We start from the raw sequence: 27,182 nt of genomic DNA, 5'->3' as shown, positions 1-27,182 counted from the left end.
AAAACAAATTTTTGATAAATTTATCTATTAAAAATTTATATTCAACATTTAAGGAAGCATTTACCATTCTACAGGTATCTTATAGAAAAATGCAAGTAATATTAACACAAGAGTTTAAATCAGCAAATATTGGCAAACTACCTAAGAAGAAAGAATAAAAAGTTTGCTATTTTAACATATCTATCATTGTCTGCTTCTAAGCTGAGCAAACTTGTTTCAAACATTACGATAGAACCTGAGCTTATCAACTCATATTCATATTCCCAGCTGCATACTCATACTCCAATTAATGGCAATACCAACTGTACCTCATTCTTCTGATCTCTTCACTGTGATTTCCGTGATTTAGTTATAATACTAGGGCCACAGAGCTCTTTTTAAGTTGCCTAGATACTATTAAGTATACAGTAGACAAAACAAAAAACTTGTTTACTACATAATTCTTCAAACACATACACACTTTTCGTGCTTAATTATGTTCATTTAAAAGAAATGATCAATTATCATCAAACTACAATAATCTTAACAATCTACAAAATTACTAATTTTGTATTACTGATCTGCTCTTATATGAAGAGAAAGGATGACAATTTGTACCCTACATGAAAATTTCTAAAATGATTTCTAGAGATTTTTCTTCATTAGTAAGATATTAGTATAAATAAGTGAAAAGTGCACAGCAGTCTACATACAATGCTAATTCGGATTATTTGAGAGCTGCTAAAACCTTAAAAGGATAAAGTTCTAGCCCTGAATCTAGCACTAAGTACAGTAACAATAAAAATTATAGGAGATGCCATGATGGCTGAATAGGGAAAGGACATACTGCTTTAACCAAAGAGAAACTAGTAGCAAAAAGTGTAGGAAATGCATTGTTGAAAAGAGTTGGAGAGAAATCTGCACTGGAAACCACAAAAGGAAGAAGGATGCCAGGGATCAGCATAAAAATTCAGAAGCACAGCAACAAGCTCAGACACACACAACCCCCACAGCTGAGAGCTGCAACAACACATCAGGAAGATCATTCCCCCAGACTAAGTGGGATTTATCCTTGGTATGCAGGAATGGTTCAAAATTCACGAATAAATAAATGTGATACTTCACATTGACAAAATGAAGAATAAAAACAATATGATTATCTCAGTAGAAGCAGAGAAAGCATCTGATAAACATCCTTTCATGATGAAAACCTTAAGCAAATTGGACATAGAAGGAACATTCCTCAACACAATCAATGCAATTTACAATGAACACACAGCCAGCATCCTACTGAACAGGGAAAGTTGAGAGCATTCCCACAAAGATCCGAAACCAGACAAGGATGCCCACTCTCACCACTGATACTCAATAAGGTTCTGGAAGTTTTAGCCAGAGCCATTAAGCAAGAAAAAAGAAATCAAAGGGATATAAATTGAAAAGGCGGAAGTCAAATTACCCCTGTTTGCAGACGACATGATTCTAAACACAGGACTCCACCATAAAACTATTTAACTCATAAGAGAGTTTGGTGAAGTGGCAGGATATAAAATTAACACACACAAATCAATAGCCTTTGTATACACAGACAATACCATGGCTGAGAAAGAACTTCTAACATCAATCCCATTTACAATAGCTAACAAAAAAAAATAAATAAATACCTTGCAATATATTTAACCAAAGATGTGAAAGAGCTCTATAATGAAAATTACAGAACATTAAAGAAATAGAAGAAGACAACAAAAAAATGGTAAAATTTTTCATGTTCCTGGAAGAATTAATATCACCAAAATGTCCATACTACTGAAAGCAATTTACAAATTCAACATGATCCCAATCAAAACACCAATGAAACTCTTCTTAGATCTAAAAAAAAATTACTAAAATTCATATGGAAACACAAGATATTCTGAATAGCTAAAGCAATCTTAGAACAGAAACAAATCTGGAGGCATCACAATACCAGATTTTAAGACATACTACAAGGAAGTTATAATGAAAACAGCCAGGTTATGGCACAAAAATCGGTATGTAGACCAATGGAACATACTAGAAACTTCAGAAAGCAAGCCATACATCTATAACCAACCAATCTTTGACAAAGGAACTAAAATCAACCCCTGGAGAAAAGACAGTCTCTTTAACAAATGGCACTAGCAAAACTGGATCTCAGCATGCAGAAGTATCAAACAAGACCCCTGCCTATACCTTATACTAAAATGAACTGACAATGGATCAAGGATTCTCAATCTACAACATGATACCGTCAAATTACTAGAGGAGAACATTGGGAAAACTCTTCAAGACATTGGCATAGGCAAAGATTTCCTGAAAAACACACCAGAATAACAGGCAATCAAATCCAAAATAGATAAATGGGATTACATCAAGCTGAGAGGGTTCTGCACTGCAAAGGAAATACTCAGCAAAATGAAGAGGCAACTAGGAGAAATTATTTGCAAACTAAGAAACTGATGAAGGATTAATATCCAGAATCTATAAAGAGCTCAAGAAACTCAACAACAACAAAACCAACAATCCTGTTAAGAAATGGGCAAAGGACTTGAACAGGCTTTTCTCAAAAGAGAAAATTCAAATGGCCAACAGACACATGAAAAAATTCTCAGGATCACTAGCCATCAGGGAAATGCAAATCAAAAGCACAATGAGGTTTCACCTCACACCACTTAGAATGGCTCTCATACAGAAATCAACAAACAATAAATGCTGGTGAGGATGTGGGGTAAAAGGTACTCTAACCCATGGCTGGAGAGAAGGTAAACTAGTATAGCCACTGTGGAAGACAGTATGGAGATTCCTCAGAAAGCTGAAAACACATATGAAACAGCGATCCCATTCCTTGGAATATACCCAAGGGAAATTAAGTCAGCATATGAAAAAGTTATCTGTATCCCCATGTTTATTGCAGCTCAATTCACAATAGCTAAGGTATGGCATCAACTGAAATTGGATAAAGAAACTGTGGTATACACTTTGGAATAGTTCTGAGCTATAAAAGGGAATGAAATCCTGTCTTTTGGAACAAAATAGATGCACTGGAAACAATTATACTTAGTGAAATAAACCAGTCCCAAAAAGAAAATACATATGTTTTCCCTATCTTGGATAACAATTAGAGTACTGAAAATGTAATGTACAAGAGGGAAATGGACATTCTGAGATTGATGAATGTTTATACCCCTTATCTCTACTGTTAAAGAACAGTTTGTTTTTTCTTCTTATTATTTGTTGAACCATTTGTCTAGTATAGGGTGAATCTTATCAGAAGAAAGTAAACTGGAAGTAGATCATTGTAAAACTTAAGAGAGAGGTTAAGAAAGGAAGGAGGAGGAAGGGTGGAAGCGTGGGCAAGAGGGAGGATAAGATGGGAAGTATCACTATGTTCCTAATCTGAGTATAAAATACATGAGATTTATTTACCTTAAATAAAATAAAATATAGATGATGAATAAAAGTGAGAAATTTAATAAAAAGAATAAAAATGATAGAAAGAAACTTATTAAAAACAAGCTAATGGAAAAGTGGATTGCAACAATCTATCAATGATAAAATATTTTCAGAGAACAAATGTTATGGTAAATAATTTCTTCTTCAAAGAGGATTACACTGATGCATCACCACTTAGGAAACAAAATGAAACTCCAGGGAAGCCTGCCTTATGGAGAGCTTCAGTATCTAAGTACCATAATGTGTGTCAATTAAGGAATCAGCTTCCTAAAATCAAAAAGCTTCCTAGAACAGGCAAGTGCAAATAAAGGCCTGAGACTTATAAAGAGTAGTGGGAAAGTTTATGTCTTTTTAAAAGCTGCCATCCAGCTTGAAAGTAGGTCCAGCAACCTAATAGATGAGACTAAGACCCAGATTGGAAAAACAGAGGGGACTATCCACTCTATATAAATAGATACACATTTGAGTGCCTATTCTTCAACAACTGTTTCAATGCCATCTTTATGCTATCTGATTCCTTTTACTTCAGAAATGGAGAAATCAAGGGTAAGAAATAGGTCAACCATAATGCCCTAATATTCCTCCACCTGTACTTTTAGGAGTGGCTTGCAACTGGCTAGTCTGGTCAAGTTCCTTCACTAAGATTTTTCAAAGTGGAGAAGTACAGGAAAAGGCTGCTCTCCTGCTTGCAAAGTAGAGTATACTGAATAGTGACACCTCCCCCAAATATTTGTCCACATTCTAGTTGCCAGAATCTGTGAATAACACCCTGTGAGTTAGTGATGGCTTATGTATTGGGTTCCTGTCACCACATGGAGACCTGGATTGAGTTTACACAGACAACCCAGCCCAGCCCCTTTGAGCCATTTGGGAAATGAACTGTATATGGGCTCTCTCTTTCTGTCTCTTTGAAGATTTATTTATCTAAAAGGAAGTTACAGAGAGAGAGGGAGAGATAGAAAGAGAGAACTCTTCCATCCACTGGATCACTCCCCAAATGGTCCCAATGCCCAGGGCTGTGACAGACCAAAGTCAGGAACTTCTTTCAGGTTTCCCACATGGGTGCAGGGGCCTAAGGACTTGGGACACCCTCCACTGTGCATTAGCAGAGAACTGGATCCGAAGTGTAACAATTGGGACTCAAACTGACAACCATATGGGATGCCTACATCACTGGCAGCAGCTTTACTCAATATACCACAACACCAGCTTCTTTCTCTCTTTCTTAAAAACATAAATAAATTTTAAAAAGATTTCTTAGTTACGATCATCTAGTGTTATGGAACCGGACCCTAAAGCCAAGACAAATGTCCTTATAAAAGAAGACCAAGAGAAATTTAGGAAAGAAAAGAGGTCATAGTCATATGAAGACAGAGGGAGAAATTGGACTTCTGAAGCCACAAGACACCAGGCACCTGGTAAAAAACAAACTGAACAATCACAGAAGGATTTGTCCCTGGAGCCTTGGGAAGGTGCATGGCCCTGCTGATAACTTGATTTCAGACTTCTGACTGTCAAAGAATAAATTTCGTTGTTTTAAGTCATGTGGTTTGTAGTAATTCTTTAAGGCAGCTCTAGAAAACCAAAAAAAAAAGGGAGGAGGAGATGAAGAGAGATCAGCACAGAGTAACAGGAAGTTTCTTTTATGGAGGATGGAGGACTATGGACTTTTTCTCCTACAGAGAAGACAATCCAAAGAAAATACTAATAATAAATACAGCAAGTTAAGGCTAGCATTGTGACACAAGAAATTGTGTTGCCACCTGCAATGCCAGCATTCCAAATTAAGCTACAGTTAGAATCATAGATACTCTGCTTCTGATCCAGCTCCTTGCTAATGCTAATTGGGAAGCAGTAGATGATGGCTTAAGTAGTTGGGCCCCAGACACCCATATGGAAGGCCTAGATGGAGTTCCTGGCTCCTGGAATTAGACTGGCCCAGCCTTGGCCATTGTGGGCATTTAGGGAATGAACCAGCAAAAGGAAGAGAGCTCTTTCTCTACCTCTACTTCTACCACTATCTCTATCACCCTGCCTTTCAAATAAATAAATAAAGCTTTAAAAACAGTAGCAATATAAGAGTGGGAATAAGAGAGGGAAGAGATGTGCAATTTGGGACATGCTCAAGCTGACTTACCTCAAACGGTAGAGTTAGAAACATACCAGGGGATTCCAATTCAATCCCATCAAGGTGGCATGTACCAATGCCATCTCACTAGTCCCAGTGATCAATTTCTGTTCACAATTGATCATAATGATAGGACTAAGAACCAAAGGGATCACATAAACAAGACTAGTGTCTGCAAATACTAGCTGATAGAATAAAAAAGGGAGAGAACGATCCAACATGGGAAGTGAGATACACAGCAGACCCATAGAATGGCAGATGTCCTAAACAGCACTCTGGCCTCAGAATCAGCCCTTAAGGCATGTGGACCGGGCTGAAAAGCCCATGAGAGTATTTCAGGCATGGAAAGCCAAGACACTCTGGCAAAAAAAAAAAACAAAACAAACAAACAAAAAAAAAAACCTAAATGAAAGATCTCCGCAAGTGAGATCCCAGTGGAAAGAATGGGTCATCAAAGAAGGAGGTACCTTTCTGTGAAGGGAGGAGAGAACTTCCACTTTGACCATGGCCTTGTCTAAATATGAACAGAGTCAGTGAACTCAGTGGGCTTCCATAGCCTTAGCAGCTCATGACAAGAGCCTAGGGTGATTACTGATGCCATAAACAAGAGTGTCAATTTGTAAAGTCAACAACAGGAGTCACTGTGCACTTACTCCTCATGTAGGATCTCTGTCCTTAGTGTGCTGTACATTGAGATTTAATGCTATAACTAGTACTCAAACAGTATTTTTCACTTTGTGTTTCTCTGTGGGCGCAAACTGTTGAAATCTTTACTTAATGTATGCTAAACTGATCTTCTGTATATAAAGAGAATCGAAAATGAATCTTGATGTGAATGGAAGGGGAGAGGGAGTGGGAAAGGGGAGGGTTGCGGGTGGGAGGGACGTTATGGGGGGGAAGCCATTGTAATCCATAAGCTGCACTTTGGAAATTTATATTCATTAAATAAAAGTTAAAAATAAAAAAAAATTATTCAGAAAAAAAAACAGTAGCAAGCACTTGCATAGCATTTATCATCTGCTAGAAAATAACCTGAATGTTTAACACTTCACTTAATTTAGTTCATTTAAAATTCAAAACCACTGAGATAGGAACAATACTGTTCTTCTTTTAAGACTACTTTATTGAAGAAAGGCGGACAGAGTAAGCTGTTTAATTTGTACAACTTGTAATTTAATGTGTACAACTTGATGATTTTGGAGATATGTATACACCCATGAAATCATAACTGCCATCTATACCATGAACGCCTTCTAAAGTTTTCTCTCATGTTAATATGTTTGAATGTGATAAGAGCATGTAGCATAAGATCAACCCTCTTAGCAAGTTTTTAAGTATATGATACAGTATTGTTAACCATGGATACTATGTTATACAACAGATCTTTAGAACTTACTTATCTTGTACAATGAAAACTCTGCACTTTTTGACTAGTACCTGTCCATTGCCCTTCTTCTCCCATCCCATCCACTAGCAACTATTTTACTCCCTATTTCCATGAGTTTAACTTTTTATAAGTATTTCTGTATTTGGGAGACAGAAAGACAAAGAGTCAGATCTTCCATCCACTGGTTGCTCCCCAAGGTCTAAACAGCTGAGTCTGGAACAGGTCAAAGCCAGAGTCAGGAACTTAACCCAAGTCTCCAATGTCAATGGCAGGGACTGAACTAATTGATCCATCACTTGCTGCCTACAAGCAAATGCATTATCAGAAATTTGGAATTTTCATAGGAGCTGGGACTCAAACACAGGCACTCCAATATGAAATGTAGGTGTCCAAGCTTACAATTCAACCACTATGTCAAACAATTGCTCCAAGTTATGCTTTTTGAGATTCACAGTATAAGTGGAATCATGTAATATTTGTCCTCTTTCTGGCTCATTTCACATGGCACAGTGCCCTCTTTTTACAGAAGAGAAAACCAGGATCAAACTTGTCTAAGGCCATACAACTAGTAAACAGCAGAATCAAGAAGCAACTCCAGGCAATCTGATTTCAGAGTACAAACTCTGAAACATTACACTGTTGGATTTCAAACAAAATCAAGATAGAAAGTGACACAGAACAAGGAAGAGTAGTAGGGAGATAGATACAGATGTGAACCTCACTGCATTTGCAGTCCTTTTTCAAATTATCCTTGATTTTCCTGAAAATCAGTTAATCCAATCAATTAATTTCCTCTTTTGACTAAGCTAATTCAAATTGCATTATTCTACCAAATACATATCATATCTATATTCCACTATCATATAGCTGAAAGGAAGTGACAGAAACTAAACAGCAACAGAAAATTTTATCTGTTATAGGGAAACATTATTTTCTGTTATTCATCTTTATTTACTAAACTATTGCTTATGAGTTGTTCATACAGGCTGGCTGGAATTTTAGTAGATATCTGATAGAAAGCCATGGAAAATTAAGATCTAATATCCCTGAAAGGTAAGGAATCTCTAATAATTGACAAAAAACAGTAGCACAAATATAAAACTAAGTTTTTACAAAAAGAAATGTCAGTGGCCTTTAAATAGGAAAAGATGTTCTATTCATAAGAAGAAATTATAAGTTAATGCTTCTCATTTATAGGACAGAAAAGTATCTTAACTTTTGACAACACAATGTTCCTAATCATCCTAATAAGAAAACAGGCACTATAACTTAATAATGGGAATACAAAAGGAATATCCCCAGTGGAAGCAAATCAAGCAATAATTACCATATACTGGCATGTTTATGATGAACTTACCTTTAAACTCAGTGATAGCACTTCTAGAAATTAGACCCCCAAGACACTGTGGTAGGTAGAAGGTGGTTCCCAAGATTCTCAAACATCAAACATAAAAGCAAAGTGCTACTGTGAAGAAACTCTGCAGATGTAACTGAAGTCCCTCATCAGTTGACTTTAAGATATCAAGGTGTGCCTGACCTAACCATATGAATAATTCAAAAGCAGACATTTTCCCAACTGGAAAAAAAAAAAAAAAAAAAAAAAAAAAAAAACAGGAATTCAGAGATATTAAAGGAATTGAAGGGATGTGATATAAAGTATGAAGGAAGTTCCCAATTCATGAAATGTAAAAGGCCATATGAGAAATTGCTAAGAGCAACCTCTAGAAACCAAGGGGTATCCCTGGCTGATGGACAATAAGGATCTAAGCAATTCAGTCCTACAAACGCAAGGAGCTGAATTCCAATAAACGCAAGAAGAAAGCTGGAATATTTCTCAGATCAACCAGGCTAGCACAAGGCTTTGCTAAAACCTTAACTTCAACCATACAAAACCCTAAACAGAAAACTCGGGCACATCATATTAGACTTCTGATCTAAAAAACTGAGTTCTCAAAAATGCGTGTTGTTTTACTTCTCTTAAGCTTGTTGGAATTTCTTAAGCACTACTGGAAAAAATACATATACATACTGGCAAATACAATTTAAGGCTACTAATCCTGGTATCATTTATAATAGCAAAACACCTAAGTGTTTAGTGTTTATTAGTGAACCAAGTGTTCACTAATAGGTGACGGGATAAATAAACTCTGGCACAAACACAACAGACAACACAACTGTAAAAAGGAGGGAAGTAAGAAAGAGCCCTATAAATGGGTATGAAATAATATCCAAAATATGTAATTAAGATAAAAATACAAAGGGCAGGACAGTGTTCATAGCATAGAAATTTTTGCTTGAGAAATCTGGAGAAAAACAGAAGTAACCTAAGTTTCCATCCACCAAAAAACAGATAAAGGAAATGTGGTACAATATACACAATGGAATATTACTCAGTCACAAAAAGGATGAAATGCTATAATTTTCAGTAACACAGATGGAATAGGAGGTCACTATGTTAAGTGAAATAAGCCAAGCACAGAGAGAAAAGTATCACATGATTTCAATCATATGTTGACCCTAAAAACAGTATAATCTGATGGAAGTTAAAACTGAAACAGACTCATAAGAAGCAATCAGATTTAAGCAGTAATTAAAAGTCTCCTATTGGGGCAGGCATTGTGGTGTAGCAGGATAAGCTGCTGCCTAAAATGTAGACAGCCCAAATTGGTGGCAATTCGAACCCAACCACTTCACTTCTGATCAAGCTCCCTGCTAATGCATCTTTAAAAGCAGCAGAGTGTGCCTGAGTACAAACGTCCCTAACACCCATGTGGGAGACCCGGATGGAGTAGCTGAATAGTGAGATGACACACGGACCTCATCCACAGAAAGATACCAGAAAAACAAAGGACCATGTTCCCAGAACGGACAGAACAGAACAAAGACTCCATGGGGAAGTAAGAAGAGAGGATGGACACTGAATCACTGGCGACATGCCACCAGTCACTCCAGCCTCCATAGAACCAAATGAGAAGTGCTGTTTTACCAGAGAAAGCTGGGAGGAGGCTGCCATAGACCCCACCACCGGCAGCTTTAATCAAAGCAAAATTTTATGATCCCCACAGGCTCCAAGTACAGCCTGGGGAGCTATTGGGGGTCAGGGCAACTACAGTGCCAAATGAAGAAATACCACATAGCCTCCTTTGCCACCCTAACAAAGCACCAGACTCAATTTGCTGTAGTGACATAGCAGAGAAACCATGCTCAAAACTCTGCTCTGTCTCAGGGAAACTCAGGCAATACCACTGCTGACAGAGGATGCCAAGAGAGGACCACACGAAGGTTAGAGAGCAGACCCCCTGCACACTGTGGCAGGAGAGTTCTGGGCATAGACCAAGGCAGTGAGAGGTTATGGGTTGCTGCTAGCTTGTGGCTGGGTTCCCAAGTTACCAACTGGTCTGACACTAGAAATTTGGAGATCCCTGCATGCTGGAACTGGATATTTAGGTGGCTTCTAAGACATCCTGCAGAGTGGGAAGTGGGTCAGTACTTTAGATGGTACCTGCACCTGAATAGATGAGGTATGCTACCCATGAGAGCTAATTCCTTTCAGTGAATTAGCTGGTTCACAATGGCAAAGACAAAGCCTGGGATAGTGAACACACTAGCCACCTCCAACATCTCCTCCACTCACTAATGGTAACCACAGGTGCTCTAACATGCTCACCCAAAGCTTCATTCTAGAATCTTCTCCATCCACCAAAAAATAGGCAGAGCTCCTTGCCCCCCCCCCAGCATATACCCCTGGAACTCAATGGTAAGCCTTAAGTACTCAACTGAGTCATACAAACACATTTACAGGAACAAAACCCTCAATAAAAATAATGATAATAATAATTAATAATAATAATAATAAAGCCCATTCTCCAGGGGAGATAGAAACAAGTGATTCCCAAGTTGTGTAGGAAAAAAAAGGAAATATGAACAAAGCACACAATATAACACCCCAAAAGGAAGCCAGTAATATATTACCATAGAACTGTGAAGAAGAGGAAACTGATGAAATGCTGGAAAAGGCATTAAAAAGAATGATTGTAAGGTTATGCAAGAACACAGAGAAACAGTTAAATGAAAAAAAGGAGTCCGATGCGGTTTGAGAGGCAAGATGGCGGAATAGGAAGGGAGCACACTGATAGTCCGGGGAGAGATAGTTTAATAAAAGTGGAGATACTGCAGGTTCAAGGAAGAGTAGGGGAGGAAACAGGAGAAGAAACTCTTCCGGAACGCGTGATTCACAGCGGACCTGCGTGGAGAGCGTGGGAGTCCACAGTTCGGGACACCAGCGGCAGACTCAACACACCAGTGCTGGAACGCGAGGTGAGCTGAACCTCAATAGCCCCAGACACCGGCAGGCAAGCGGAGAGAGGAGACTAGAGGAAACGACCCCCGGGGTGGGGGTGGGGGGGAAGTTCACCAGGCTAACTGGAAGAGAGAGAGAGAAAAAAAAAAAAAAGGTGACTGGTACGGACACGGGTTTCTCTCTCTCCGCTCACCTCTCAAGGGCGAGCAAGACAAAGAGCAGGCGCCATCTTGGACATACATCATAAGCAGAGCGACCTCAGGTCTGCACTGGCCCTGAGCCTAGCAGAAAAACCTGACTCTGGGCGGGGCGAGTTAACAGGAGATTAGGACCTAGTAAATTTGTGGTGCTACTGAACTGAGACTGTGAAAAAAGAGACGGTGGGGGAGAGAACTCACGGAATTCACGTGAGCATTCTCCAGAGACGCTACAATTCCGTAACTTTGGCAACCCAGTGGGAGACTGAAGGAGAATTTGAGCCCACTCTGAGGGCAGAACAGATTCCCTGTGTGGTCCTTGGGAAAGCGCTTCCAATCTCTGGCTCCTGTGGGTATATCATTTGCCTGCTAACTACCTCCAACTTCGTTCAGCTGTGCGGAATTACTTCCCTTTTGAATCAAAAAAAAAAAAGAAAGAGAGAGAGAGAGATTTACCATGCCTAACCTGGGAGTGTCACCTTTGGCACACCAAACAGAGGTCTCAGGCCACACCCATCTCGAGCCCTAAGGCTCCATCAAAAACAGATAGTCCACTTAATCTAGAGTCATAGTATAACAAGAAAAAGCACCACAGTGAAGAAACCAAATATCTCCAATATGCCAAATAACAAACACAAAAACCAAGGTAATAAAAACAAGGAAGTCACCATGACGCCCTCAAATGAAAAAGACACCCCAATTCAAGATTATGAAGATGATGACATAGAAGAAATGCAAGAAGCAGATCTCAAAAAATTGATAAGAACATTAAGAAGTTCTCAAAAACAAATTCTTGAACTACAGAAATCCTTAATGGACAAGATAGAAAATCTCTCTCATGAAAATGAAATATTAAGGAGGAATCAAAATGAAACGAAACAACTAGTACAACAGGAAACTGTGATAGTGACTGAAGTGAAGAACTCAATAGATCAAATGAAAAACACAATAGAGAGCCTTACAAATAGAATGGGTGAAGCAGAAGAGAGAATATCGGACTTAGAAGACAGAGAACAGGAAAGGATACAGTCAGACCAAAGAAAAGAAGAGGAAATTAGAATTTTAAAACATATTGTCGGGAATCTACAGGATACTATTAAAAAACCCAACATTTGGGTTCTAGGAGTTCCTGAAGGCATGGAGAGGGAGAAAGGATTAGAAGGCCTTTTTAGTGAGATATTAGCGGAAAATGTCCCAGGTTTGGAGAAGGACAGAGAAATCCTAGTACAGGAAGCTCACAGAACCCCTAATAAACACGACCAAAAGAGATCCTCACCACGACACGTTGTAACTAAACTCTCCACAGTGAAACATAAAGAAAAGATCCTAAAATGTGCAAGAGAGAAACAACATAAACTTTACCAGAAAGACTGTTAGGAGAGACAAAGAGGGGCATTATATAACAATTAAGGGATCAATAAAACAGAAAGATATAACGATTATCAATGTATATGCACCTAATTACAGGGCGCCGGTTTATGTAAAAGATTTGTTAAGGGACTTAAAGGGAGAATTAGACCCCAATACAACAGTACTGGGGGACTTCAATACTCCACTCTCAGAAATAGACATATCAACAGGACAGAAGATCAACAAGAAGACAGTAGATTTAAACGACACTATAGCCCAAATGGATCTAACAGATATATACAGAACTTTTCATCCTACACATAAAGCATTTACATTCCTCTCAGCAGTACATTGAACCTTCTCTAGGAACGACCACATACTAGGCCATAAAACAAGTCTCAGACAATTCAAAGAATTAGAATCATATGATGCAGCATCTCAGACCATAAAGGAATGAAGTTGGAAATTAGCAACTCAGGAATCCCTAGAGCATATGCAAACACATGGAGATTGAACAACATTGTTCAATGGGTCATAGAAGAAATTAAAAGAGTTGGAAACATACCAGGGGATTCCAATTCAATCCCATCAAGGTGGCATGTGCCAATGCCATCTCACTAGTCCAAGTGATCAATTTCAGTTCACAATTGATCATAATGAAAGGACTAAGAGTCAAAGGGAGCACATAAACAAGTCTAGTATCTGCTAACACCAACCGATAGAATAAATAAAGGGGAGAGTGATCCAACATGGGAAGTGAGATACTCAGCAGACTCATAGAATGGCGGATGTCCTAAATAGCACTCTGGCCTCAGAATCAGCCCTAAAGGCATTCGGATCTGGCTGAAAAGCCCATGAGAGTATTTCAGGCATGGAAAGCCAAGACACTCTGGCAAAAGATCTCTGTGAGTGAGATCTCAGTGGAAAGAACAGGTCTTCAAAGAAGGAGGTACCTTTCTCTGAAGGGAGGAGAGAACCTCCACTTTGACTATGACCTTGTCTAAACAGGATAAGAATCGGAGAACTCAGAGGGCTTCCATAGCCTTGGAAACTCATGACTGGAGCATAGGGAGATTACTGATGCCATAGACAGGAGTGTCAATTTGTAAAGTCAACAACAGGAGTCACTGTGCACTTACTCCTCATGTAGGATCTCTGTCCTTAATGTGCTGTGCATTGAAATTTAATGCTATAACGAGTACTCAAACAGTATATTTCACTTTGTGTTTCTATGGGGGTGCAAACTGTTGAAATCTTTACTTAATGCATACTAAACTGATCCTCTGTAAAAAAAAAAAAAAAAAAGAAAAAAAAAAAAAAAGAAAAAACTATCAACTCCCAACTTGACTCTCACTGGGATTAAACATGACAATAGGTCTGATCTGATTTCATCATCATTAAAAAAAAATCATCTATTATTTTTCACTTTATGTTTCTGTGTGGGAGCAAACTGTTGAAATCCTTACTTAATGTATACTAAGCTGATCTTCTGTATATTAAGATAATCGAAAATGAATCTTGATGTGAATGGAAGGGGAGAGGGAGTGGGAAAGGGGAGAGTTGTGGGTGGGAGGGACGGTATGGGGGGGAAGCCATTGTAATCCATTATTCGTACTTTGGAAACTTATATTCATTAAATAAATAAAAAAAAAATCTGCCTTCAAAAAAAAAAAAAAGAAATTAAAAGAGAAATCAAAAATATTCTGGAAGTAAATGAGGATAACAGCACAACATACCAAAACTTATGAGATACAGCAAAAGCAGTGTTGAGAGGAAAGTTTATATCAATAGGTGCCTACATCAAGAAATTGTAAAGGCACAAAATAAATGAGCTTTCAATGAATCTCAAGGATCTAGAAAATCTGCAGCAAACCAGACCCAAATCTAGTAGGAGAAGAGAAATAATTAAAATCAGAGAAGAAATCAACAGGATTGAATCCAAAAAAACACTACAAAAAATAAGCCAAATGAGGAGCTGGTTTTTTGAAAAAATAAACAAAATTGACACCCCATTGGCCCAACTAACTAAAAAAGAAGAAAAGACCCAAATCAATAAAATCAGATATGAAAAAGAAAACGTAACAACAGACACCACAGAAATAAAAAGAATCATCAGAAATTACTACAAGGACTTGTATGCCAGCAAACAGAAAAACCTATCAGAAATGGATAGACTCCTGGACACATGCAACCTACCTAAATTGAACCAGGAAGACATCGAAAACCTAAACAGACCCATAACTGAGACAGAAATTGAAAACAGTAATAAAGGCCCTCCCAACAAAGAAAAGCCCAGGACCAGATGGATTCACTGCTGAATTCCACCAGACATTTAAAGAAGAACTAACTCCAATTCTTCTCAAACTATTCAGAACATTCGAAAAAGAGGGAATCCTCCCAAATTCTTTCTATGAAGCCAGCATCACCTTAATCCCTAAGCCGGAAAAAGATGCAGCATTGAAAGAGAATTACAGACCAATATCCCTGATGAACATAGATGCAAAAATCCTCAATAAAATTCTCGCCAATAGAATGCAACAACACATCAGAAAGATCATTCACCCAGACCAAGTGGGATTTATCCCTGGTATGCAGGGATGGTTCAATGTGCGCAAGTCAATCAATGTGATACACCACATTAACAGACTGCAGAAGAAAAACCATATGATTATCTCAATAAACAAGGAGAGCATTAGATAAAATACAACACCCTTTCATGATGAAAACTCTAAGCAAACTGGGTATGGAAGGAACATTCCTTAATACAATCAAAGCAATCTATGAAAACCCCATGGCCAACATCCTATTGAATGGGGAAAAGCTGGAAGCATTTCCACTGAGATCTGGTACCAGACAGGGATGTCCATTCTCACCACTGCTATTCAATATAGTTCTGGAAGCTTTAGCCAGAGCCATCAGGCAAGAAAAAGAAATTAAAGGGATACAAATTGGGAAGGAAGAACTCAAACTATCCCTCTTTGCAGATGATATGATTCTTTATTTAGGGGACCCAAAGAACTCTACTAAGAGATTATTGGAACTCATAGAAGAGTTTGACAAAGTAGCAGGATATAAAATCAATGCACAAAAATCAACAGCCTTTGTATACACAAGCATGCCATGGCTGAGGAAGAACTTTTAAGATCAATCCCATTCACAATAGCTACAAAAACAATCAAATGCCTTGGAATAAACTTAACCAAGGACGTTAAAGATCTCTACGATGAAAATTACAAAACCTTAAAGAAAGAAATAGAAGAGGATACCAAAAAATGGAAACATCTTCCATGCTCATGGATTGGAAGAATCAGTATCATCAAAATGTCCATTCTCCCAAAAGCAATTTATACATTCAATGCAATACCAATCAAGATACTGAAGACCTTCTTCTCAGATCTGGAAAAAAATGATGCTGAAATTCATATGGAGACACAGGAGACCTCGAATAGCTAAAGCAATCTTGTACAAAAAAAACAAAGCCAGAGGCATCACAATACCGGATTTCAGGACATACTACAGGGCAGTTGTTATCAAAACAGCACGGTACTGGTACAGAAACAGATGGATAGACCAATGGAACAGAATAGAAACACCAGAAATCAATCCAAACATCTACAGCCAACTCATATTTGATCAAGGATCTAAAACCAATCCCTGGATTAAGGACAGTCTATTCAATAAATGGTGCTGGGAAAATTGGATTTCCACGTGCAGAATCATGAAGTGCAAAAATTCACTCAACATGGATTACAGACCTAAATCTACGACCCGACACCATCAAATTATTAGAGAACATTGGAGAACCCTGCAAGATATAGGTACCGGCAATGACTTCTTTGAAAAGACTCCAGTGGCACAGGCTGTCAAAGCCAAAATCAACTATTGGGATTGCATCAAATTGAGAAGTTTCTGTACTGCAAAAGATACAGTCAGGAAAGTGAAGAGGCAACTGACAGAATGGGAAAAAATATTTGCAAACTATGCAACAGATAAAGGGTTGATAACCAGAATCTACACAGAGATCAAGAAACTCCACAACATCAAAACAAACAACCCACTTAAGAGATGGGCCAAGGACCTCAATAGACATTTTTCAAAAGAGAAAATCCAAAGGGCCAACAGACACATGAAAAAATGTTCAAGATCACTAGCAATCAGGGAAATGCAAATCAAAACCACAATGAGGTTTCACCTCACCCCGGTTAGAATGGCTCACATTCAGAAATCTACCAACAATAAATGCTGGAGAGGATGTGGGGAAAAAGGGACACTAACCCACTGTTGGTGGGAATGCAAACTGGTCAAGCCACTATGGAAGTCAGTCTGGAGATTCCTCAGAAACCTGAATATAACCCTACCATACAACCCAGCCATCCCACTCCTGGGAATTTACCCGAAGGAAATTAAATTGGCAAACAAAAAGCTGTCTGCACATTAATGTTTATTGAAGCTCCATTCACAATAGCTAAGACCTGGAACCAACCCAAATACCCATAAACAGTAGACTGGATAAAGAAATTATGGGACATGTACTCTATAGAATACTACACAGCAGTCAAAAACAATGAAACCCGGTCATTTGCAACAAGATGGAGGAATCTGGAAAACATTATGCTGAGTGAATTAAGCCAGTCCCAAAGGGACAAATATCATATATTCTCCCTGTTCGGTGACAACTAACTGAGCACCAAAGGGGAAACCTGTTGAAGTGAAATGGACACTATGAGAAACAGTGACTTGATCAGCTCTTGTCCTGATGGTTGATGTACAATTTAATATTTTATCCCTTTTAGTGTTTTTTTTCTACTTAATACTATTGGTTAAACTCTGTAATTAATGCACAATTATTCTTAGGTGTTTAAATTTTACTGAAAAGTGATCCCTGTTAAATATAAGAGTGGGAATAAGAGAGGGTGCAGAGGTACAATTTGGGACATGCTCAAGCTGACTTGCCCCAAATGGTGGAGTTAGAGACATACCAGGGGATTCCAATACAATCCCTTAAAGGTTGCATGGACCAATGCCATCTCACTAGTCAAAGTGATCAGTTTCAGTTCACAATTGATCATATTGATAGGTCTAAGAGTCAAAGGGATCACATAAACAAGACTAGTGTCTCCTAATACTAACTGATAGAATAAAAAACGGAGAGAATGATCCAACATGGGAAGCGAGATACACAGTAGACTCATAGAATGGCAGATGTCCTAAATAGCACTCTGGTCTCAGAATTAGCCCTTAAGGCATTCCGATCTGGCTGAAGAGCCCATGAGAGTATTTTAGGCATGGAAAGCCAAGACACTCTGGCAAAAAAAAAAAAAAAAAAAAAAAAAAAAAAAAAAAAAAAAAACAAACACACACAACTAAATGAAAGATCTCTGCGAGTGAGATCCCAGTAGAAAGAACGGGCCATCAAAGAAGGAGGTACCTTTCTCTGAAGGGAAGATGAACTTCCACTTTGACTATGACCTTGTCTAAATAATATCGAAGTTGGCAAACTCAAAAGGCTTCCATAGCCTTGGCAGCTCATGACAAGAGCCTAGGGTGATTACTGATGCCATAAACAAGAGTGTCAATTTGTTAGGTCAACAACAGGAGTCACTGTGCACGTACTCCTCATGTAGGATCTCTGTCCTTAATGTGTTGTTCAATGTGAATTAATGCTATAACCAGTACTCAAACAGTATTTTACACTTTATGTTCTGTGTGTGTGCAAACTGCTGAAATCTTGACTTAATATATGCTAAATTGATCTTCTGTATATAAAGAGAATTGAAAATGAATCTTGATGTGAATGGAATGGGAGAGGGAGTGGGAGATTGGAGGGTTGTGGGTGAGAGGGAAGTTATGGAAGGGAAAAAGCCATTGTAATCCATAAACTGTACGTTGGAAATTTATATTTACTAAATAAAAGTTATAAAAAATAATGGAATTTCATTATCAAGTAAATCTTTACTAATCCAAATTCTTTTATGCATATGCACATGTTCATGCATATTTAATTCATACACTTAGCCTAATATAAGGACCTAAATATCTCTGAATGACTGAATTATTATTCACCTGGGTAACTTTGTAAGTATAATATAAGTCTTAAGTTAAATAAATATGCATATATAGCCCTCATGGGCCAACAATATGTAGCTCATTAAAACAGAAGCAAAAATTATTCAACTCCTTGGATATAATTTATCCCTAATTATCCTCACCACTGAAGGCACAGTATTGGTATGACCAGTAATACAATGGAGTTATTTAAAAGAAATTCATACATACACTTCTATTTATGTCAAGTCTCTTTCCTAGTTGGGGAGTTAGCCTTGTATTCTGATAGATATTGGGACTACTAGGCAGCACAGGTCAAAGGTGGGATTAGTAAATATTCAATTTGAAAATCCATAGGTAAATTATCAAATCAGGTTTTAAAAGTCATTAAATAGTGGGAATGGTTTACCACCAGTACATCTTTATTACCAATCTCAAGCAGTAATATTCATAAAAGAAAAATATTAAAGAGAATGACTTACAATAATACATGTTGGTACTTCACGAAGAGAATACTCTGCTTTATTAGGAAGATCTTTGTTGCCTACCAACTCATACACAGCAGGATAAGATAACAAGTTCACCAGTGCTAGAAAAGACTAAGGGTCAAAAAAAGAATCATTTAGATCATTTACATCCACAATAGTTATTAATGTAAAGTTTTATAGCTGTATGGCTGTGGTGTCTAATATCTAAAATAAACCTAATTAATCCACATAAATATGAAATACCTACATATATGGTACAAAAGAATTAACAACAATCTACAGGCTGACAATACACCTGGGCCATCTGCTGCTGTTTTCAGCTGCATCATCAGGGAGCTGAATTGGAAGAGGAGCAGCTGGGATTGGAATTATCATTCATATCAGATGCTGGCATTGCAGGCAGTGGCTTTTAACCCCCTGTACCACAATGCCAGCCTTTTAGAGTAACTTTCTGATTTTTCTGTTAGGAAATATTTTTAGTACATCTCTGGTACAGTATGTATAACTGATATCTCTGTCATTCAAAAAACCTGCAAGTCCTGGAGTGCAGCCTCTCTCTGCCTTTCAAATAGCAGAGAGAGGTCCAACATTCCAGAAAGAATAACTTCTGAAATGCTGAGAGGTTTGGGGTGGTTTTTTGTTTGTTTGTTTCGTTTTTTTTCATCTTTGGAGATTTTAAAAACAATTTTATGGTATCCATTGAGTGAAAATTGTTGAGGCTGACATAGAGTCAAAAGTCTGAAGAAGTTTAGAGAATATACTAAGTATATAAATGTCATAGAATTATAACAGAATATTGTATGGGGGAAAAGCATCCTGGATTTTGTGTAGGTTGGTTAATTTTCTTTTTTTTTTTTCAGGGATTTTTTGTAGCATGCTTGATGTGTTATTACTGTTTATTAAGAGAGAAGAATTCTAATAAAAAACAATGTGAAAGAAAAGCATCTTTGCAAAATATTTTTTCCCAAAGAATGCTGGTATTTCTATTCCTCACAAAATTTATTTTGAAAACTGAAAGAGAGAAAAAGCATAGTTGGGAAATACTGCTAGTTGTAACTGAAAAGAGACAAAAAGTCTAAATAAAGTCATTTCTGTGACACACATTTCAAATCTGTATCTTAAGTAAAGTAACTGCTTACCTTTTGACAGCTTCGGTCAATAGGATCCACTGGAGTAGGTCTGGGATGAGTCACCCTCACATCATCTCTTCCACATTCCAGATTGGACCACAGTTCAGTTATAAGTGCATTAATAAAACCTAGAAAGAATTGTTTTATATCACATTTATAAAATTTATTCAGATAACAGAGGAAAGATATGATTATCCTTCTGTCAAGACTGCTTCACTCTGACAGAAAAAAAAATAATCTCTACCCTTCGTAGAAACGATATCTGCTGTTATTGACATATTTTGTGATACATCATTATCATAATACTTTGCAATGACTATTTTTTAAATTTTTAATAGACTAATTGTACAAATTGTACAGGAGGTGGAGCCAAGATGGTGGAATATTGAGGTCGCGCACTGGAGATACTGTAGTTTCAAGGAAAGGCTCGGGGGAAAAAATTGCAGAGGAAACTCTTCTGGATCTAGTGGATGACACGGAGGACCTACAGGGAGAGCAAGGATGCCCATGGCTTGGGAGCCCAGTTGCGGAATCTACGCACCAGCGCTGGAAGGGGAGATGAGGTCAGTAGCCCGAGACATTGGTGGGGAAACGGCAGAAAGAGCCTAGAGGAACGAGGCTTGAAGCCCCACTGGGGAAAGTTCGCCAGGCTAACTAGAGGAGAGAAAAAAATAAATAAATAAAAGGGACCAGCATGGACACGAGCCTGTCTCTCTACTCAGCTTAAAAAGGCAAGCAAGACAAAGAGCAGGTGCCATTTTGGACATACATGAAGAGTCAATCACCATCAAACAAATAGAAAAACCTGACTCTGGTGGGGAGAAATAACAGGAGGCTAGGACCTAATGAAGGTGTGGAGCTAATGAACTGAGACTGTGAAAATTTGAGGGGGGGGCAGAGAACTCACCGAGTACACAAACTTGGTAACCTGGGCAACCTGGTGGGAGACTGCAAGGAAATTTGAGATCACACGGAGGACTGCATAGACCCTTTGTGTGGTCCTTGCGGCAGAGCAGACAAATATTATACCCACAGAGGCCAGATTTCATACATTGATTACCCTCAGTTCCGCTCAGCTGTGCGGATATACTTCCTTCTGAGTAAAAAAAAGAGAGAAAGAGAGGGAGGGAGACAGAGAGAGAGAGAAAGAGAACAACATGGGTGTGTCACCTTTGGCACATCCTTAACCCTGAAGAACCAAAGAGAGAGCTCTGGCCACACCCATCACATGCCTCTAAGAATCCATCAAAAGCAGACAGTCCACTTAATCTAGAGTCATAGTATAACAAGAAAAAACACCACACCGAAGAAACCAAAGAATATCACCACAATGACAAGCAACAAACACAGAAACTGAGGAAACAAGAGCAAGAAAGAAACTATGATGCCTCAAAAGAACAAGACACCCCAATTCAAGATTATTAAGATGATGAGATAGAAGAAATGCAAGAAAAGGATCTCAAAAAGTTAATAGGAACATTAAGAAGTTCTCAAAAACAAATTCTTAAACTACAGAAATCCTTAATGGACAAGATAGAAAATCTCTCTCATGAAAATGCAATATTAAGGAGGAATCAAAATAAAATGAAACAACTAGTAGAACATGAAATGGTGATAGTGAAATCATAATGAAATGAAGAATTCAATAGATCAAATGACAAACAAATTAGAGAGCCTTAAAAACAGAATGGGTGAAGCAGAAGAGAGAATATCGGACTTAGAAGACAGAGAACAGGAAAATATACAGTCAAATCAAAGAAAAGAAGAGGAAATTAGAAATCTAAAAAATATTGTTTGGAATCTACAGGATACTATTTAAAAAAAAAAACAACATTCGGGTTCCAGGAGTTCCTGAAGGCATCGAGAGGGAGAAAGGATTAGAAGGCCTTTTTAGTGAGATACTAGCAGAAAATTTCCCAGGTTTGGAGAAGGACAGAGACATCCTAGTACAGGAAGCTCATAGAACCCCTAGTAAACATGACCAAAAGAGCTCCTCACCATGGCACATTGTAATTAAACTCACCACAGTGAAACATAAAGAAAAGATCCTAAAATGTGCAAGAGAGAAACGGCAGATCAATTTATGTTCACAACTGATCATAATGATAGGACTAAGAATCAAAGGGATCACATAAACAAGACTAGTGTCTCCTAATACTAACTGATAGAATAAAAAACAGAGAGAATGATCCAACATGGGAAGTGAGATACACAGCAGACTCATAGAATGGCAGATGTCCTAAACAGCACTCTGGCCTCAGAATCAACCCTTAAGGCATGCGGATCCGGCTGAAAAGCCCATGAGAGTATTTCAGGCATGGAAAGCCAAGACACTCTGGCCAAAAAAAAAAAAAAAAAAAAAAAAAGAGAGAGAGAGAGAGATGACCTAAATGAAAGATCTCTGTGAGATCCCACTGGAAAAAACAGGTCATCAAAGAAGGAGGTACCTTTCTCTGAAGGGAGGAGAAAACTTTCACTTTGACTATGACCTTGTCTAAATATGATCAGAGTCGGTGAACTCAAAAGGCCTCCATGGCCTTGGGAGAGAGCCTAGGGAGATTACTGATGCCATAAACAAGAGTGTCAATTTGTTAAGTCAACAACAGGAGTCACTGTGCACTTACTCCTCATGTAGGATCTTTGTCCTTAGTGTGCTGTACATTGTGATTTAATGCTATAACTAGTACTCAAACAGTATTTTTCACTTTGTGTTTCTGTGTGGGTGCAAACTGTTGAAATCTTGACTTAATATATGCTAAATTGATCTTCTGTATATAAAGAGAATTGAAAATGAATCTTGATGTGAATGGAAGGGGAGAGGGAGCAGGAGAGGTGAGGGTTGCGGGTGGGAGGGAAGTTATGGGGGGAAAAAGCCATTGTAATCCATAAGCTGTACTTTTAAAATTTATATTCATCAAATAAAATTTAAAACAAAAACAAATTGTATGCGAAACTGCGTGACATCTCAATACATATGTACAATGTGTAATGATCAGATCTGGCTCATGGGCCTATCTGTCTTCTCAGATAGATATTCTCTGCATTGGAATATAAAAATTCCTCTCTACTAGCCATGTTTAAATATTCAATTAATTGTTGACTGAGAAACTAAAATTTTTCTGTACGACTGCTGAATTTTGAATCCCAGCTTTTACCCTTAGGCCAATAACTTCTCTGAGTATGTTCTTCTTAAAAATGATAAATGTTGGGGCTGGCGCTGTGGCTCACTTGGTTAAATCCTCCGCCTGCAGTGCCGGCATCCCATATGGATGCCGGGTTCTAGTCCTGGTTGTTCCTCTTCCAGTCCAGCTCCCTGCTATGGCCCAGGAAGGCAGCGGAGGATGGCCCATGTGCTTGAGCCCCTGCACCTGCATGGGAGACCAGGAGGAAGAACTTGGTTCCTGGCTTTGGATCAGCACAGCGCCTTCTGTAGTGGCCATTTGGGGAGTGAATCAATGGAAGGAAGACCTTTCTCTCTGTTTCTCTCTTTCTCACTGTCTATAAACTACCTGTCAAATAAAAAAAAAAAATGATAAATGTTACGACTTGCTCTGCAAATGAGCCAACAGAGTAAACTAGCCTGAAAGGTTAGGTTTATAGCAGCAAGGGGAGAAAAGAAGTAGATATCAGGAAGCAGCATTGGCATCTCAAGTTTATAAAGTATGCTCCTTTATACAATATGATCAGTTGTTGTAATTCTATATTATTAGAAGCATTTCTTCATTTCACAAAACTTTTGCTTCAGTATAGTCTAAATTTTCATGAGTGAGATGCTATCCAACTAAATGAAAAAGAGTATTAAACCTGATTATTAATTTTTCTGTGAAAAATCAAATCACATGGAACAGTGTAAAAACAAAACATCTAATCATAAAATCAGTAAGACTACAATAGCAATATTACAGCAGAGAGCATACTTTGGTATAACAGAAAATAATATAATGTCCATAATCTCACGGCTCAAATACCAAATCTTCCAGGCCATTAGTTGTACTTCCTAGGAAAACCTCCTTGACTTCTTGGAGCCCAGTTCTCTCATTTGAAAAGTGAAATAATAATGCTACATTTCAGGATTGCCAAGCAGTATAAATGAGATGCAAAGGATCAAGACCTCAAGCAGAAGCAGTCTACCTTGTTCTGTCCTATAAAAATTTGCATTTAACTTCTCTCAGAAAAAGCTTGATACTATCGAGCTCAAAAGGTTAACATGACCAAGGGCAAGATCTGAAATTAAATACTGTCTCCAAATGCTTCAATTAATATGCCCCTGAATATAACACTATATGGATTTTATTCTAAAGAAAAGAAAATGGTTCAGTTTAGGTGAATTTTTGCCAAGAAGCATATTTCATAATTAAAGTAATCCAAATCAATTCATCTAAAAACTAAATTTAAAACATACCATACAAAAAGTTTTCAATTAAGGAGGAAATCAATAATCACTGATGTGATGATTCATCAACCCTAATCCTTGAAAATATAATCATGGTATCTACACTACAGATTATATGTTGTCAAGGACAAGTAACAAAAGTAAGTATTATGATATGACACTAAATTCCCAATATTTTAACTTCTTAGAAATCCAATTGCTATGGGGGGGGGGGGCAACATACTGATTGAAAACTTCATAGATAGTGTGAAAGTGGTAAGGGAAATGTTTTTGAGAAAGAAAGAAGAAAGTCAATAAGAAAATGCTCAGAAAAGTGCAACAACTGTTCTGAGTGCAAATTCTGATGCCACTGAAACCAAGCATTAGGCAGGCCTATCAGATGTGACTGTACTGAAAGAGGACAATATCCCTCTGGCTTATAAAATGAAGGAGCTTCTTTTTCTTCCCTTTGAGGCACTTTGTTTGTATGTGTATATTCCATTACAAGAAAAGAACTGCAGGATTTTCCTTCCTGTGTGTTCTCACTTGTTTCTCTTTGATTGCCAGTGCCAGCTGAGGTTGTCAGTACCATGAAACCAAAGTGAAGAAACAGGAGCAAATTATATTTCCATTTTTCTACAACTGTGAATTGCACAGCACATCTGGGACTGATCACTCCACACTTGTTTAACTTGCCTGTGAGGTTCACAATTTTCCCAGCTCTTGGTCATCAATGATTTCAAGTTTATCAATGTAAGTCTTGATTATCACAGTTAGAAACCAGACAAGATTTTGTGGCATGCCTAATATAAGAACCTGGGTGTCTGCCTCTCTTTTTGGCACTGTTTATGTTTTTAAAAGCATGAGGCAGGATATTTATGTGCATGATTACAGCAGCACATAAAAAAGTAATTGCAGAAACAGCTAATGAAGGATAGGATTCTTAAAGTATCAAAAATGTTTCAATTACTTCATTAAGTACCATTATTCTGAGGAACAAGAACAGGCTGTGCAAATTAACACATGCTGCACACACACATACACACACACACATACACACATTCCAGTGGAAGTTCAAGGTAGTGCAGACGAAAAGGAAACCATGTAACTTTTTTATATTAAGACTTAACACGGGGTAAACAGTAAATATTATTTAGAATAAAAATTTCATCCTGCCACTTAATTTTTTCAGTTCCCTTGTTCATTTTATTAAAATTATAATTAAGAGGGGAAAGAAACCTAAGAGCTGGCATTTACTCTTTTGGTTAAAACGCACATGTCCTTATACAGGAGTACCTGGCTCCAACTCCTAGCTTCAGTTGCTGACTCTAGCTTCTCACTAACGCAGATCCTAAGAGGGAGCAGTGATAGCTCAAATAATTGGGTTCCTCCCATCCATAAGGGAGAGCTGGATTGAGTACCCCTCTCCTGGTTCCAGCCCTTGTCAAACTCCAGCCACTGTGGACCTTTGGGGAATGAACCAGAAGATGGACTCTCTCTCATTCACTACCTCACAAATAAATAGTAAACATTAAAGAAAAATTTACCTGAATTTTTTAGTGCTATTGCACCTGTTGCTGTTGATGCCACTTGTGTAATCAAAACACCATAGTCAAACCTTCTATGCTTGCTGATCTAACAAAACAGAGAACAGAAATCAGAAGAAAATACGGTATGCTGATATTTTATATATGTTATATACATAACATTATTAGAACTCTTAAATGATTAAAATACTACACAATCCTTTAAGATGATAACAGCAGCAAAAACAGACTCAGAAACTTTAACAATCAATGAGTCTGTACTATCTTATTTCAAATCCGAGATCTGATCCCAGATCTCAAACTCAGTAGCAAAGTCACTCACCTCTCTAGTCCAAAGTATCTTCATACACAGAATAAGAAATCTGGACAGATGAAGACTAAGATTTCCTCCAACTCTAAATTCCACTATCCTATTGCTATTTCTTACATTGGTTCATCATTAATAAATTTACTTAATAACAAATATGTGTGGACTAATAGATTCCTAGCTTAACTTTCAAGCAATCAAATAACCTTAAATACAACAATTTCTTCTTTAAAAGGAAAACACTTTTAGATAGAAGTTGATCCTTGTTTCTAATAAATAGTATTTATGTGCATGCATATGCACACACACACAAACACACAGATACACATTCATATACACACAAAGAAAGCTTATTATCAATATACTGATTCTAAAACTATAGATATTCTTAAATAAGTTGGTATTTACTAAAAGTATTATAAACACATTCAGAGTAAATAAAGAATATATCAGCATAAATGAGAATAAGGAAATAACAAAATTA

At 37.8% G+C, this 27,182-nt stretch overlaps 1 protein-coding gene across 7 annotated transcripts in view; it reads right to left on the bottom strand.

Moving 5' to 3' along the window:
• TBC1D32 (TBC1 domain family member 32) overlaps positions 1–27,182 on the bottom strand; it is a 250,914-nt gene that overhangs the window by 127,058 nt on the left and 96,674 nt on the right. For all 7 annotated transcript variants that reach the window (XM_070073655.1, XM_070073654.1, XM_070073652.1 and 4 more), the window contains 3 exons: positions 26,392–26,479; positions 20,482–20,600; positions 19,337–19,453 (listed from right to left, as the gene is read on the bottom strand). In XM_070073655.1, the coding sequence (XP_069929756.1) occupies positions 19,337–19,453; positions 20,482–20,600; positions 26,392–26,479 (324 nt within the window). The remainder of the gene's footprint in view (positions 1–19,336; positions 19,454–20,481; positions 20,601–26,391; positions 26,480–27,182) is intronic.

This window comes from Oryctolagus cuniculus, chromosome 5 (assembly GCF_964237555.1).
Source record: "Oryctolagus cuniculus chromosome 5, mOryCun1.1, whole genome shotgun sequence".
NCBI lineage: Eukaryota > Metazoa > Chordata > Mammalia > Lagomorpha > Leporidae > Oryctolagus > Oryctolagus cuniculus.
The sequence above is the reverse complement of the archived record's forward strand: the minus strand, read 5'-3'. Positions and strand labels throughout refer to the sequence as shown.